The following is a 17,763-nucleotide window of genomic DNA, read 5'->3' as shown; positions in this document are numbered from 1 at the left end:
TGATGAAGATCATGTGATATGACTGATTCACAAAAGCTACTTAATGGACCTTGTGGTGAGATTCTTTTCTAAACGTGCTTTAGATATTTTAATTAGAGACTGTATTTTTTGGTTTAATTAATTACATCTCGTGTTGATGCATATAAATACGATTCTATGAAGTCTGCAGCATAAAGCCCAAAATCACAAATTTGTTAACATACACCACTTTTTATCCTATCTTGTGTATATACACACTATATAGGGGATAATGCAGTATTTAGTATATTCAATGTGCAGACATCTCTCACTAGACAGCCCTAAATACACAAAGCAGTTAAGTTCACTTGTCATGAGATTTTATTTCCTTCTCCTGCATATTTATATCTTCACAAACAACCTGGTTTAGCCTGCTTTTTTCTCTCTCTTTAATTATGATGTTAAATCGGTCACACATCAAAGTTTCTTAAGTCCTAAATTTGTCTCTTTCTCTCTCTCTCTGAAACTGGCAGACTGTTATTCCTCATGGTGCTCTTCATCATGACTTGCATTAAAGATGCACTGAGACAGCAGTAAAACCTTTTCCACGGTTCAGTTTAGCTCCGCAGACGAGAGGGGAAGAGGGGACGAAGAGGGAGAAGAGTGAGGACGAGGACAGATAAGGGAATGACGGAGAGAATAAGAGCATGGAAAAAGGAGGAGAGGATGAGGAGAAGAATAAAAAGAGATGAAGGTGAAGAGAGGCGGATGGGGAGGGAGGGAGATAAGCGGCAACAAGGAAAGAGGACATATACTTTTGATGTGCTTTAAGAGAACATCTCACAACAAGGCCGGAAAGAAATAACTACAAAAAAAGATTGACACACACACTGCACTTACTCTACTACACATTGACAACGCCGCCACCCACATGGCCACAGCTGACATTTTAATTAATACTGTCAGAGCCTTTTCTTCTGTCATACATATTGAATTCTGCAGCTGCCAAACATTCACAGATGTGACAGCAGCTGTGTTTCGGAGTATCTTTATGCACACTGGGACGCATCAAATTAGAAACTCTGAATGGAAAGAGCACATTGTAACTAATTCATTCAATGTCTTTGCTTGCTTATTATGAAACAATTAGTGATGGAAACACATTTGATCAATGATGACAGAGTAAGGTGGAAAATATCTGTCCATCATGATCTTTCAGAGATGTTGTATGTGTAATACGTTATAATGTTAATATAATAAAGGGCAACACATACGCGCCTCAACGTGCAAGAATACTGTCCTAATTTCCAACGCCGATGCTCCAGAAAAGCAGTAACAACATTACATGCTCTCCCCAGAGCTCGACTACTTCTTATATCTCTATGGCAGATCCAGTGTGTGTTACTGGTGGCAATTAATGTGTGCAAGTGCGACGCGACATTACAGGATGCAGCTGGTATGTGTTGCACTTACAGTAAGTCTTTGTCATGGCTGTGTAGCCGCTGGTTGGTACATTTCCATTTTGTCAAGTGAATTTTTGTGGATCCTTCCCTTCTTCAGTAATGCAGATCTCTCTTGTGAAAGCTGTCAAAGCTCATTTAATATGTCACCATATCTGACCAATGGTCCAATCGCTTGTTTGATGCTTATTTTTAAATATCTTTGTGATTCTATTATTCTAGCTGTCAGACCAAGCATATTACTTACGGTGAGCTTCACTCAGCAACATTTTCTATGTTTCTTCTGCCCTCACTGTGTGTGTAGGTGCACAGCTATACAGGGAGCTAAACACACTTCTGGTAAAGGTTGAAGACCGGAGCAAGACTGAGGTTTTCACTGGAAGCTATTGTGAAAACAGTATTGGAAAGCAAGTTCAATGATAGTGATTACAAAAATCTGAAAAGGATGAGATTACAGAAACAAGAGTTGGACTGCAGTACCGTAACAAGGATTCCCAAAAGTATGGACTGGCTGTCAAATTAGTTACATTGTTCTTCATGTCGGAAAAAAATAACAAACAAGTATCACCAGTGAAAGATCAACATTACGTCCCCATAGCAAGTACAGCACAATCATTTATCACAAAGTAAAGGTAAAAAGAGTAAAATACATAACAGTTAGCCCAACAAGTAAATTACAGTTACTTATACTATGGCCACTCAGAATTCTCTATTCTGATTGGCTGAAAAATGTGGATTCACTTTTAGTTGCCTAGCAACACAAACAGAAATTGTGAGGCTTAGGAACTTTATTTTATGATATTTAAAACTGGAGTGCGGAACGTTTGTCTCCCCCTTCTGACAGTAAGTGTAATTACACAGACACTGTCGATGCGTGCTTCTGATGAATGTATGATGTTCGATGCCTACAGTGAGCTCGCCCCAGGCTCGTGTTCAGAAATAGTTACAAAAATACTGAGATTTCTACAGTTCCAAGACAATAAGCCATTATTTAGGTAGCATAAATGTAATAGCTACTCCAAATATTTTAGCAACCTGTCCAAGAGCAGTAAGGTGACATCTGCCCTCTCCAACAAAGAAAAGCTAAAGCTACACCAGTGGTTGTCTGTGTTTGTCCTCGCTGTCGATCGCTTTCTTTTTTGACTGTAATCCTTCCTCTTAATGCGGAGTTTCGTTTTTATCTGGAGCATCAGACACTTTTCTTGGACGCTGGGAAGTGGCTGTGGCATGAGCGGGATAATACCTTCCAAGTTTGTACGGAATTATGCTTATTACTGCAATGGATTTCCCGTTCACAAGTTTACAAATTACAAATCACCAAATCACAAAACAGCCAAGCATTTGCGGAGTAGATAAAAGACGTATCAATATTTTTTTTTGTCTTTAAGCTCATCGTTTTGGTTTTCCAGCCTACAGATTCCTCTTCACAGACATGTTTTCCAGCAGCAACAGACTTTTAAAACTCTTTTCTGTACACTTCCTGTCCAGCACCAAACATCACATGACAACTAGCTGGTGAAGATAGATATGATATTAGTACTCTTCCTTAAATCAAGGACCTGAATACTTCCTCCACAACTGGTATTAACTGAAAGAGCAATAATGGTTTACACAAAGCTTTCTATCTTGTGGTCTGTTATGACACTGCAAGATCTACAGCAGAAATCCACTTCACTTGCCAAATTAACTTTCTACCTTTTTTTAAAATGCATTCAGAACAAAAAAGTACATCCTGTGGCATTAAAACGGCATCTGTTTCAACACTGCCACAGGGGCCTGTAAGCAAAGTTGAAGCATGAAAGAAAGAATGAGGGGAAAAGGAGCTAAAAACAGCTTCAGGGTCCTATAGAGTCAAAAGAAGAAGGAGATGTTTATGAATTTACTGTACAGTCACCTCTCATCACATTTGACCATCCTCTACACCCTCTCTTCTTCACTCCTCTCTTTTGACCATGAAAGCCATCATGAAAGACGTGACAGCGATCTGAATTAAGCATTTTATCTGCCGCTCTGTAAATTTAGCCCTCAGCCTCCGGTATCAAACATTCTTTGGATAGACACTTAAGACACTCGAGACAGCAAGGCTCTAATTGGTGAAGCCGGCTGTTATCTATGTACAGTAAAAACAGCCCGAGTTCAATCCAGCGCCGCTCAGTGGGAGGTGAGATCTCTATCTATGCCCTTCATTCACAGCTTAATTCAATTGGAGGGCAATTATCGACCGCCCGAGGCTTCAAGATCCTTGTCGGTTTCTGTTCCCATCAGGGAGCCTCGCTGTGTAGGATCCCCCCTCAACTGCATTGGGTGATGTCTGTATCGATGTGCTGTGTGTAAAACACCAGAGGAGGCACCGGCAAGCAGACAACAAGGCATCCTCAGTCACAACCTAAAGATTCAGAAGATTATGAAGCTTGTTTACAGACAGATGAGGTTAGACTTGTTCAACAGCATGTGACTCTCAGGAACAAACTTTTGTCCTTGACTCATTCCTTCAGTCTGATAGCAGATGTTTTTAGCATAATGACCAGTGATGGGCAAGTTAATTAAAACATGTAATCAGTTCCTCATTACATATTACTCATTGAAAAAGTCTGATTCAGATTTATTTTAACTCAAGACCATGAAAAGAACAATCACATCCAGCAGGAATGAAGCCCAACATAAATGACTTCAACAGAAGTAGAACACTCTTTAAGAAGGCACCTAATTTACAAACAACTTTTGGCTTATCTGACTAATAACAAAACTAACTTAAACGTAGATGGATGATTTAATTTGGTACAAGCACGCCCATAAATCTGTTTTCTCATGGCATTTGGGGAGTTGCATATAGCCACACAATTTTATTTGTAATCAAATTAATTTATTTGTTGTATTGTATCTTAATGATGAAGACCAAAGGTCTGTAGATCTTGGTGGAAAGAAGTCATTCTGTGTGGAGTATTTAGTGTGGATAGTTTTAGATAATCTTAATCCTAACGCAACAATCAATCATGTGGCTTTCCAGCATTGAAGACAATTAAGCATCAGCCATTACCTGTTCACTGTTGGGAACCATTTGCTAAAATCAAACATCACAGTATGTTTGAAGCAGAGCTGGAAGTCACATCTGGTTTGGCTCCGTTTCTTCTGATGGCAAAGTTAGTTTACGAACTGAACAAATTACAACTTAATCACTGATACCAAATCAATTAGCCTACTGCTTTTTTCATAGTTGATCGGCTCTAGAAATATTTTTTATAAAAAGAAAAGGTGAGAAAGAATGTCTTTAAAGTCCTATTACGCAAGAACTGGTATTTTTTGTAACTTGGCACCCCTACAGTTTCAGAGTGCAATTCATTTTTACACCACTGTTGTAAATACAAATCACGCCATGACCGCCACCCCCAAGTAGTTTTGTTGCCTGAACCTAACCAACACGTGTTGTTCCTACTACCTAACAAAGTAGTTTCTGAAGGCATCGCCTACAGACGCTAAAGGCTACCATATGCCTCTATACAATCACAGGGGCGTGACAAAACGCCGGTATTTGACGCCCAGGGAATGAGAACGGGTTGGCTAGTGTTTCAAAGTGGGCTGATTTGGTTTATGATCAAAGACTAGCGAGCCGACAACTTTGCTCACACAGCCAAGCATCAAGCAAGCGCAACACCAGACATAGCAAGCCAGCTAATATTACTTACTAGTCCAACAACAAGAAGGCCAGCTCGGCGTCTGTCTTGCAGCATTTTATTTTGCGAAGCTCTCGCCAACGACTAAAAGCCAGTCCGAGATTTAATCTCGTCCGGCCTCTTGCTCCTTCTCTCTTTTTCTCTTCCTCCCTCAACATCCTCTTCGGCCTCTTCGCCTCTGCCATGATGTCCATGCTGAGAATACAGAGCTAGCTTCTTCTTAATAGCTGGCTGAAGACCCATAGTTGGTGGTGTGTGATGTAGCGCCGTTACGCACTTCTCGTGGGAGATCCTACCCGCTAAACCCAAGTTACATCGTGCAAGAACAGGCGTTCGGGGTGCGGAGTGGTAATGAAAGAGGCGACAGTCTCTCTATTACAAGTCAGTGTACCATCAAAATGATTTTGAAGCTGTTATTTTAAAAAAGTAAAATAGTTTCAGAATGTTGCTTTACATAAACTGATTGATTTAATGCCAAATGAGAACAAGACAGAAAGAGAAGATAAGAAAGCACTAATGAGAGCTAAACTCAGTGCCACAGAATAAGCTCTTTGGTTTTGGATATCAGGACAATGCCAGACTGAGACAGAAAATGGACTAATGTACTATTTATTTAGTGAAGGAGCCTCTTACGCACTTTCTGTTCTTTCTGCTGTTTTATGTAGCAGACGGTGTACACTGTTGAATTCTCTTTTTTCAAGTCGGCAAAATAGTACCTTTTCAATCCAATCCAATTATTTTACAGGGGAAATGTAGCAGTGGCTCATTCACTCACTATAGGACTGGACACACATTTTATCCAATACGGTCTGCATCAAGTTGAAGGGAGTTTAAAGTTAGACATTGATCAGCTGGATCTTACTGTTGATTGGAGAGTTTGTTTAAAGCAGAGCTCAGAGACACAGTTCTGCCACCTGTTACGTTAACCAATTTCCTGGGGAAAACCCTGGATTGCCTGAAGTCTCCAACCCTCAGAAACTTCGGAAAATCTTCCCCAGTGATGCTCTGCCAGTCCTGTACTGCAGCTTCACTTCAAGGACTCTTTGCCTTCAGTCTGTCATCAAGTGAAAGACAGTCAGATTGAGTTTAGTCAAGTCAACATTCAACTGTTTTGCCCTGAAAAACCCTCTGACTTGTCTGAAGTTTGGGATCAGTGTCCCACTGCATTGGCCTAAATGTGGGGGACTACGAGTGCTACACTGTTCATCCAATATGGATGTGAACACTCTCAAACGCAGTTAAAGCTGAAAATTCAGCAGTTTAACCTCACAGTCATTGTTTAACGTCAGATATAATGTGCTAGAATGGAGCCAAAGCAATGAAAAATGTGTTGCTGTCCTAATATTTGCAGACTACACTGTATGCAGATGCTCACTGAAAAATGTCAGTTTCTGTTGAGCAGCACTTAGCAGGATCCTGGATCCACTGTGGTTTTCCTTTGGGTCTCTGTGCAATATCTAAACCTAAAATATGCAACAGATGACTCTTGGGCTAACATATCCAGGAAAAAGCGAGAGAAGTTGAGAATGTTGTTCCCATTTCACTCCACATGCAATGGTTCCTCTTCTTTCAGCTGCCAGCTCTCACTAAAATTTTCAAACGGTGAACTCCTCTTCTGGCTCAGATCACTTTTCTCTCGACCAACTGCTGAGCTAACAAAACTTTCCTTCTCTCAGCCAATGCCTCTCTGCTCTGTCTCACACACACACACACTTTCTTAGCATTTTGTCTCAGGAGCACAGCAACAGTGAAGCTCAACTCCCATGACAATTGTGAAATATGCACATGAAAGCATCCAACCCGTTTCATTCAAATAAAGAAGAGGAGCTTCGTGCACAGCTGCTAGTCCCCAACATTCTCGAAGTAGGAGAGTTTTCAGCTAATAAACCACATTTGTAATGATCGACAGCAGCACAACGCATCCCTGCATACAAACACATCAAGCACTTGTGAGGAGCTGTAATGATGCACAGACACGCTGCATTTGAAGTAACCAACAGCAAATAAGAGCCGATAATGACATAACTGCCACGGTGCTAATGTCTGCTAAAATGCAGGCTCTTTGCCGGACGACAAATCAGAAACAACAACAACTCTGCAGTGACAAAAGACCAGCAACGTCTGAATGTGGGCTTTGAGACACTAATAAATCCTCTTAAGTGATAGATCTTCAAAGCAGCAATGTTCTTTTCAAATGGAAATAAAAGCACAGCCAGACGCAGCTAAAACAAGGTAAAGAGATCAAAAAGTATGTCTTACTTTGAGTATTCTTCATTTTCTCGGTCACAGCGAGAGTCCTTGTGTTTCTCCCAGTCTTTGCCATGTTTACATGTGGTCAGCAGAATAATATCTTCCCCGTTGTGGATGTGATACAGAGCATTCCTCGTCTCAGAACCTATACCAGTTAGGTATCGCTTCCCTTTGAAAACCAGCAGGTACTTCCTGGAAGGTGGTGCATCGTTGAGTGTCAGATAACCTATGCTCCCTCCTTTTGGTGGGTGATCCTTGGAGAATAGAGGAATGGAAATATCAAAGTTGGGTCGGAAGTTGACCACATCTGCGCTGGCCTTAGCCAGCATGGCCTGGCCCACCTCAAAGCCCAGATCCTCTGTGTAGTCCGGCCAGGTACCAGAGTAGAGGTTGAATATAAGGTGGTTCCTGCCATCGTTCCACGTCGGCAGGCTCTGGATGCGGAGCCTGACATTCTGGACGTACTGAGCTGAGAGCTGGTCCCGGTCCAACGTGTCCACAGCCAGAATGAACAGACAGGCCCGCGAAGGGTCTGTGGTGTGGTAGCGTGACTCCTCAATGGACGACAGGATCTTCTGGTAGGTCTCGGAGTTCTCGTCCCCTCTCTGCGGAGGGTAGATGTAAACCCTGAAACCAGACTGGCAGCGAGCAAAGTCGAAGCAGGTTTCCATGCGGCAGCGCTTGTTCCTGTAGATATTGTCGCGGATCGCACGTCGTTCACGAGGTGAGGTGTGCTGGTGATGGAGCTGAGGGCTGTCCTCCTGTACACACAGGCACAAACCGTTAGGACAACCCATAATACAGCAAAATGACATCTATTACACCACCTTGTAGAATTCACAAGTTTATACTGCAGAGCATGTTTCCATTTTATCAATTCATCAGTCCTGCATGATCTATTCTCAGTTAAAATACGAAAAAATTTAAATCAATTCCAAAGCTTTCTCCAAAACATCAATGAATGAATCATCTGTATCGGTGTGAAACCACTAATGACACCTAACAGGATTTCAGTGAAGTTCTGTAAAAAGTTCATGCTATCAGTAGAGGAAATCATTTTAGCCAATAGTTTAAAACTGCTTCTCCATCAATACTGACTTGGGGTTTCATTGCTTTGTTACAGCAACTCTGATAACCGGTCTACATGAGAAGATGAATAGTGACTGTCTTTGATTCCCCTAAAGCAGCAGTTCTCAACCATCCTGGCCTGTGAACCTTTAAAGTAAAGCAATGTGTACTCTGTTGAACCTGGCTCAACTTTTGTTGCAATGCAGCGTCACCCAGGAAGGTGCTGTGTTGGCCAATCAAATAGAAGCACTGTATATCTGTATATTGTGAACGGTGTAATTCTACACTGAAAAAAAAAATGTTTATAAAGTTATCACATTATATTTACTGCTGTGCAGTGTTTTGCTTTCATATGCCCTGGATCTATTTCTCCACCGGCCTTCCTGGATCGTATTTCATCCTCTGACAGTGCTGTTGTCGGTCTGACGCCCGTTAAGAACTGCGAGCAGTTCACCCAGAGAGTGATGTTCCCTTCTCAGATTGTATCATTTGAATAGTTCTTAGAGGCCTGAAGAGGTTATTCAGGTATTTCACAATAAAAACACAAATCACGCCGTGAGAAAAGTCCAAAAAAATAAACACATGTAGCAGAAATGTTTGTTTCTTATTTCTACATCAGTTTAATCACCTGATTAATCGTCTTGTGACACCCATGGCTTGCAAACACTGCCCTAAAACTTTGAAACCAGCTGCAAACTCATTATTCATCTTTAACCCAATTTTAAAAATGGAATTTATTTACTTAAGCTACTGTATAGTGTGTAGAAATGTAGCCGTTTTTATTTCTTTGATAATTTAATATAAACACTAAGAAATGGGCCTACTGCATAATGAATACTTTTACCTTTGCTAAGTACGTCTTGCTGCTGATACTTTTGGGAATTTGAATGAAGGACTTTTTACTTCTTACTTATAATTGAGTATTCTTGTATTGTGGTATCAGAATACTTGAATAAGCCACCAGGTTTCCTTTTTTTCAGATAATGAAAACAGGTGACAAGACTCTCCATTATTTCTTTTAAATTGGCGCAGTCTACCTCTTGCTCTCCCCCCTCCAGGTACGGCTCCAGCAGCTGGGTCGTCTCGGGCCAGTGCCTGGGCGGTCTGGACGGGATTCTCTGGGGCAGGGGCTGGTGCACCTCCTGACTCTGGTGGTATTCCTGCTGGTGGTACTGATGGTACTGGGGAAACTGGTGATATTGGTACGGCTGCTGCTGGAACTCCCCGATTTGCAGACCCCACAGGTAGACGAGGAAGAGAAGACCGGCCCCCACAGACACAAGCAGGTACCGCTTCTTGGCCTGCATGTGTGCTGTGGGGGGAGGAAGAGGAGGATGTGGTGGGTTTGGGAAGGAGGTGAGGAGAACAAGGGAGGAAGAGAGGACAGGAGGAAGGTACAACCACAAGAGGAGAAGAAGGTAAGGGGGGTGAGAGGCAGATAGTGACGCAGGGGAGAGGGAAAAAGGAGGGGGAAAAGACAGGGGATTTGAAAAAGATGATAAAGTAAAAGGGAGAAAGGGAGAAAGTAAGGGGAGGATAAAGGCGTGAAGAGGAGGGATACAAAGTAAAAAGAGAAAAGGAAAGGAAAAGAGGAAATAGGGAGGATGAGGAACTAGAAAATGATAGACACAGGTCAGCTTGACCCACAGAGCAGTCTATCCGCAGCTCGGCATTTTGGGATTTGGAGTCACTAAAAAGAAAAAAGAAAGAAGCATGAATTGAGTTACCAATAATGTCTCAAACAAATCAGGATTTTTAAAACAAAGTAAAACTTAATTATTTACACATTTTTAAAGCGAAAGCTATACTAATAGAAAAACGGGGTAAAAGCACCTTCTGACTAGTATAATAAAACTTAGGTTATGGCTCCTCGATCTGTAGTCCATAGTAACTCTAACAGTCAAAAAAGATGAATGCATAAAAAGAAGATTTTTTCCTGAGGCTAAACTTCACGTTCTGTCATCTGTAACAAAAATAAAAAGAATAAAAAACACACACACAAATTCGTATGCATCAATTGTAAGTTCCAAACTGATGGTATTGTTTTAAATGTTGTAATAAAAGTGAAGATATCTTATTTTAAAAAGGAAAACTGTTTGGTACGTTCCCTCTGAGCTGTTTGCTGGCCCCCTATCTTAACAATGACATACCATTTTAATACCGTCTGAATCCTCAGTCGGAGCTCAAGTCAGTGAGGCATTTAAATGTACATTAAGATGCAGTGAGCAAACAAGCACCAACATTTTTCTATTTTATATCCTTTGGACGACATGTGCCATTGACAATTTTGGCAATTAAACATTTTACAAAACAACAATTTTATTTTTGCACATTCAGCATTGATCTTGTGCATCACTTTGTTTCTGCAAAAACTGTAACTCTTTCAAACCCGTTCCCGGTGCCCGGTGTTCCCTAGGGTTAACTTATGTGAATAAGATTGTGACAGTAGAACAGACAACTGGTGCGGAATGAAAGAGCATCAGCTGGAGATTAATTAGAGAAAGATCTTGGATTCGACAAGCAATGCAGCATTAAACTGCAGGATTTCTGAATGGAGTTTGGAGCGCCGTACGAGATAGCCTACATGGGAAAACAACACGTGGGTTATTTGTGCCATTTAGTGAACCATCGCCCTTGCAAATACTATTAGGATTTTCCAAAAAGTAATGATCTCTTTAATTTTTTTCTCGGTGGCGTGAGTCCACAATTGGAAAGCTAGCACCAAACTCCACTCACCTAACTTACCTGTTTACAGGGAACACCTGTGGTCCCAGGAAGGGATTGGGATATCCGCTGCTCTCCCCTCCAGCCTGAGCAGGACTCCACAGTTTGGATACACATTCTCCAGCTATACCCCCGAAACACGTAATCACAAATCCATCCACAAATTATTAAGTTATATTAAAGCCAAGTGTAAGGAGCAGTCACTGAGCTCTGCGTCCGTAGGGAAGCCAAAAACGGTGCGCTGACTTCATCCTCCACCGCGTCCCAGTCACAAACTTTCCTCGAGAAAGGACCACGGGGTGATTTTCATGAGAACGAGACCGCGACCGGGCGAACGCACAGCTATCCGTCAGCACGGCAGGTATCCACGGTGTGAATATAGACACACGATCATCTGCCAGAACAGCCGTGATAACGTCGACAGCATCCATCCAGAATTAACTGGTGTGTTAAACAAGGCGCGTACATCTCCAAACAACAACTGCCTGCCCTTTTCAAAAAAAAAAAAAAAAAAATCCCGTTAAGAAAAGATCCAAACTTTGGAATTTAAATCCACAGTCCCACCTGTGCGCTGCCACTCGGTGAAAAATAAGCAGAAATCATCATCATCATCCCAGGTAAGTTAAGGAAATGCCGGCGCACCTGATCCGGAGAGACGCGCTTCAATAAAATCCTATTAGGAGCGACTTCACGGTCTGCTGAATGGCAGGCAGCAGGTTTTTCTCAATAGGGTTAAAGTACGGATCAAATGAATACCATCAGTGTATATTGGGGTTTCTCTTTGTTATTCCATCCTGACTACTCGCTTCAAACAGACCCGTTGTCCTCACGTTTCCATCCTCAAATCCTCAGTTGGATCTGGGCTGCGCCACCGTGCAACATCCAGCATCAGCAGCAGCAGCAGCGCTGATGAGCCAGACAGCAGCAAGCTGGCAGACTGGGGGGATCGGAGCATGCATGGGGCGTCAATTGGCTCGGATAAGGTATGGGAGCTCGCCATAATTCAGCATCTCAGTCAGCATTTGTAGCTTTGTTTGCGTCACTTTAATGATAAGTAAAGTCCTAAGAAATGTATTTGGCAGCTAGATCACCGAGAAGTCCCAGAGGAGCCTTCAGGACCTCTAAACTGCCTGTGTCATCCCTGTTTTCAATTTGCAAACCAAACTCCGTTCAGAAATCTACGATTTAATTTACGATTCTTATGCGTTATCAAACATGGACTTAAAGTTGTAAAACATGACCTAATAACCCAGTTTAGGCATTTTAGGATGCATCTCTTATGCAGGTTATAGTTGTTCCAATAAGATGTGAACTTTTATTTATTTTCTTTCCACCAGTAAACAAAACTGAGGTTTTATTTCCACGAAGTGCAGCTTGGTGCATCACGTGTGCTGAATGGATACAAATTCACTCTCAATGTATGAACAGTTGTTCTATTAGCCAGGTTATATTGCCTATAATTAAGAAGATTTCTAATGGAGTTTAGCGTTTTGTTTTGCACAGTTTATATAACGGAATTAGGCTACACTTTTAAGAGAGTTTGCAAAATAACAACTTTTGCTGCACTTCATCCCCTAACATTTTGTAGGCTCCCCTTAAGGTTATGCTGATTTGGTGGCAAATATTCAAGGGATTTGTCGTGGCTTGTCAGGGTTCAGTGAACTGACTCTTTTGCAAACCTATGCACTTATAATTAAGTCTTAGCTCATTAAATCTCTTAATGATTTGAATATGAGGTCCAATAAATCAACTTTGACCACTTATCTTTCCTGCCCTTCATTCACGTTGCTGTTAATTTGCATAGAAGCCATTGACTGAATAAAATTTATTTGCTCATGATTTAAAGAGATGTCATTAACTCATAAATTAGAGAGGGAGTTTACAGATGTTGTGGAGCCACACATAGGCACATCGTGTAGCAAACAGCGCCATCTTGTGGTCCATGTTGCAACCCACACTTCAACATATGTTGCAGTTTACACAGTGAATGATCTAAACCAACATCTCATCTGACTGTTATTATGTGATTGCAAATACTTTTCTTACAGCTTGTAGTGAGACAGTACGAGGTTTCAGCGTGATTTGGAGATTATTTCAGATCCAGACAATTACTGCAGGACAAGAACTGAGATATTTGTGTAAAAATGGCCGCCTCAGAAGTAAACCTTGACCTAATTTAAGATCTCGTGTTGTATTAGCCATAGTTTCTAGGGCATCGGAGACCAAAACCATGTATGTCACGCCACAACACAAACCATTGTGGCCTTGGAACATAAGTGATCTCCCACTTAATTATTCTAAGCCAATGAAGAGGCTCCTCATGCCTGTTTAAAGCTGCTTTTTACACTGGCAGGCAGGAAGAGGTGCCTGTCTGACAAATCATATAAGGAGCAATCAGCAAACTGCACAAAGCACATTAATATTATTAATATCAATCCAGTCAGCCTGTGATGCTTTATAGCTAAGTGAAGACCGAGACAGAAATAAGGCAAGATCTGTCTTGAATCTTATAAAGCTGTATGTGAGAATTTGATGGAATATTGCATATACAAAAGAAAAATATAGCACATGTCTGTCCATATTGTTCCAATACTAGATATCTGCAGATATACACTGTATCACCCACACACCTAAAATCTGTTTCATCAGTTTCTCCCCTGTCATACCACTGAATTGCACTTGATTGAAACATACAGAATTTTGATAATTTCTGTCGGTTTTCATGACTGAAATGATTATACTCTCAGATTCAGTGTTTTGATATTCCAGGTCTTATATGACCTCAACTAGCTATGAGACTCAAACCCAAGTCAAAGTTCAGTAACATGTATTCAGTTATTTTACCTCTGGTTTTGGGCTATATAAATAAAATGTGCTTGACCTGTTTCCAGTCTCAGTCCATTGTGTCCGTTCTTCCTTTAAAATCATTTATATTGTTATTTTCAGGTTGATTTTGCTGGATTGTTATTCCTTTTTGTCCTAGCTATAAAACTTGTTGCTCATGTGCTTTTATGCGTTTCTCTTCTGGTGCCAAAACTGGACCACTCACAGGAGGTGGGAGCAGTATAAATCCTGGATTTCAAATGGTTGAGGAATGGGAAACCAATGGAGGTTCTGAATTTATTTGAGCTCTCGAAAAACAACACTGTAGAGCGGATTTCTCATCTTTAATCTCTGGCTGTACGATAGCAGAATAAATCCATGGACATGACTTTGGATTGTAGGAATGCACAGCCCAACATTTGTCTAACGCACTACCAGACTCTCTCTGCACACCAGAATCTCAAGTTTTGTTTTCATTTACCTGTACAGCAATAACTCTGAAGGATTGGCTGGTGTTGATGGCTTCATGGTCGATTAGGGGATGATAAATCTGAAATGGTCACAGAGCAGAGAGAGAGAGACAACTTTGATCTGTTTCCAGTCTCAGTCCATCGCTTCAGTTCCTCCACTTCATCATTTTCACCATCAATCTGGAAGCTTATGGGATAGTTGAGGTGACGGTTAGTAGCGTCTCTTCTCTCCTGTACCAGCTTTTAGGACGAGACTGTGATACAGCTTTTAAAATGATTTTGTGTTCAAATTATGTCCTATGCGTGACTTTACTGGATTTCAGTCACAGTGCACCTGATGCTGACGTGCAGTAAATTTGGGTTCTCTTCTGCTAAAATGACATCAGTGTTTCTTTGATAAATATACTCCACATCCTGTATAAGATTATTTATTAAATGCGCTGTCCTGCTTAATTCCACCTCAGCCTTTTTCCTCAACTATTTTGTCAAAGTGTAATTGGGCTGCTGATTTGTCTGTGTGATGGCTGCACCTGCTGCCATACAAGTGATTTAAATGTCAGTAACCCTCCCACACTAACCTGTTGTTCCATACATCATACTCATAGTTTATTTATTATTGTTGGCAGTACATTAGTTTCTATTTGAAGTGCACACACTTCTGTACAGTCACACTTTAGTTCACCTTAATTAGGTTTGCCTTAAATTGTTCTAAGTTTGATTTCTTTTGAGTTACCAGTGCTGATGGTTCTGCTGATGGTTCTGCTGATGGTTCTGCTGAGGGTTGCTGCTGCTGGAGGGACATCTTGTTAGCAAGAGGCTGAGCAAGAGTTGCCCCCCTAAAGCAGAGCTCTTAAATACAGGAAGTAGCCAATCAGACTGTACCAAGTACATGGGGGGGAATTGGGAGTTCTAGTTAAGAGATTTTGTTTATTTCTTTAGAGTATATTAGTCTTTTGTTTTGGTTAATTGTTAAACTATTTATACTGATAGACTTATTGTCCTTTTTTTAATTTGTAGTTTGTCTTTGTGTTACTACTTTGTATCTAGAATGGTCTGATCAGCCATTATATACTGTATGTTCCCCTTTGTGTTCAGTCTGATGGGTCAGTTTTGTCTATTCAGTTTATATTATTATTCAGTTTATGTTAAGTTGTCATAGCCTGAGTTTAGTTCTGTTCAGTTGACATCTTTATGGGCCCAGAACTTCGTTGCATATTTTGTAAATTGTTTTCTTTCATTTTTGGGTAAATAAAACCTGCGTTTTGAAAATCCACCTGTAACTCCTCATGCCTGCCAGCTTGGTCCCTCGCGGTCTGTTTGATGTGGATCTATTCGTAGGTTTGGTTGCAGATTGTATTATTAATGCACTAATCAAACTTAAAATGATGCTTAGTTTCCCTGATAGAGACCTGATACTTGACCTGATGATAAGTAATGTTGAATTTGCATCCTTACCCCACAGGGCTCCCTGCTTTACTGTTTTATCTTTGACTGATGTTCAAGTCTGGCGTCTTTGTGGGAGATTATTAACAGTATGTCTAAACAAAAATAGCCTACAGATTAAATTATTTCACCACCGCACCACCAGCAGCTGCTCCTTAAGCTTATTGCTCTGAGTACACGCTAATGACCGAAGGCAACTCAGATGAGTGTAATGACCAAATGCCTTTTATGTTTTTTTTGCCGGGGTGGGGTGTCCTCTCTGATCTCTCATCTCTCTGAACCCATGATGCTCCACACTGTCCAACAGAGTGGCCCCAACACCACCACTTGTTTACTTTGAAATATAGCTTCTGTGAAGGTGTTGCTGACAGTAAAACAATGACATTTGTTTCATGCAGCAGGTGACACAATGCCCACATTAAAGGATGAAGCTGGCAATGTTCTATATTTGTTTTTGTCAACAAATCCAATGAAAAGAACAAAACCAATAATGAGCTGGTCCATCTGCCAGTGCTTTCTGACTTCTCTACCTTGACTGAAGCACTCCTAAAACAGCTGGGCACTGTAGCTTTTAGCAAATGTTATTCACACAGGAGTAAATTTGAACAAATTTGTTTTATAGTATTTTAGCGGCAGATTTTTTCCCAGTCAGGAAGCACAGCAGCAAATAAAAAACCATCAGGTCAGTAATTCAAGATTATTACAATCTAAAGTTCTACCAAAGTTCAACAACACTTCAAGCGGCTCATCTGGGGGTTCCTTTCTTCTGAGTTCATTGTTGAAGAAAACATACCTAATTGACTGATTTGAATTGATTTATTTTTTTAAATCATATGGATACAAACTGGAATTTAAGTGCAGGCCTTAAGGAGCATTTTGTGCAATCCATATTTTTTGTAAGTTGTAAGTCTCATTGCAATGGCTGTGGAGGGAAACAAGAAGTTTGAATATAGTTCTGAAGATGATCAGTGACCCGAGAAGTGATTCCTGTGTGAGAGAAAAATGATTTGACTCTGTCCAAATTTTTGCTCAGTATGCCACGTGGAGGAGTCATCTAAATGCTAACAATGTTGACTGAGTCACATTGGATGGGATGTGACTCAGTCGTGTGTGTGTGTGTGTGTGTGTGTGTGTGTGTGTGTGTGTGTGTGTGTGTGTGTGTGTGTGTGTGTGTGTGTCCCAAACCCCAACCCAACACACACAAAAATAAACAAATCAATGGCTCTGGTCTGGCTTGTGATTGTTTGTTTCATCTAATGACACGAGCTAACTCATAATATAACACACACACACTTACACACACATACACACACAGAGAGAACGACAGCTGGGCCTCTAGCTGCTGTAATCTAGTCCTGTTCTGTTCAGATGCTCCAGCTCAGGATTTGAGGCTGTACTGCAATTTTCAAACAATCCACATTTTTTCGACCATCTGGTGCAGAACAAAACACAAAGTGAGGCTGTAATTATTATCCATATGAGAATCATAACAAACCAACAGAACAACTAAAAGCCTTCTCGATCTAGAGAAGTGCATGAAGTGACACATGGTGGATCAGTAGCCAGAGACGCTTTCATGGTGGAACCAAATCACTCTTAAATGAAAATTTCGATATGGTTAACATCACAAAACAGCATACATCATTCTTGGGTTTCTGAGTTGGAGAGTGCAAAATGTTTTGATTTAACCTTTGATACCCATTCAAATAAATAATATATTAACATGACCAACAGATGGACAGCATACTATAAGATATAGAGCCCTAAACTTAAAATAAAAAGGAGACATGAAGGCTCTGCACTCTTAGATTCAAGTGTTTAATGATAAATCCAAATTTTCAATCAATGTCAAGTCTCATGTTTTACCTGTAAGACATCATCTATGATGTGAAAACA

At 40.9% G+C, this 17,763-nt stretch overlaps 1 protein-coding gene across 2 annotated transcripts in view; it reads right to left on the bottom strand.

Annotated features, from left to right (window-relative positions):
- Nucleotides 1-15,254, bottom strand: part of LOC122862811 (exostosin-1) — a 232,205-nt gene extending 216,951 nt beyond the window's left edge. The window contains exons 1-4 of one of the 2 annotated variants that reach the window (XM_044168517.1): nt 15,158-15,254; nt 14,436-14,504; nt 9,445-10,097; nt 7,349-8,100 (exon numbers count right to left, since the gene is read on the bottom strand). In XM_044168517.1, the coding sequence (XP_044024452.1) occupies nt 7,349-8,100; nt 9,445-9,714 (1,022 nt within the window). In that variant the 5' untranslated portion in view covers nt 9,715-10,097; nt 14,436-14,504; nt 15,158-15,254. Of the gene's footprint in view, nt 1-7,348; nt 8,101-9,444; nt 10,098-11,152; nt 12,366-14,435; nt 14,505-15,157 lie in introns of those variants that run through there. The other variant, XM_044168518.1, reaches the window with a different exon arrangement.
- Nucleotides 15,255-17,763: the final 2,509 nt, after the last annotated feature.

This window comes from Siniperca chuatsi, linkage group LG16, assembly GCF_020085105.1.
Source record: "Siniperca chuatsi isolate FFG_IHB_CAS linkage group LG16, ASM2008510v1, whole genome shotgun sequence".
Lineage (NCBI taxonomy): Eukaryota > Metazoa > Chordata > Actinopteri > Centrarchiformes > Sinipercidae > Siniperca > Siniperca chuatsi.
This window is presented reverse-complemented; position numbering and strand designations above follow the sequence as displayed.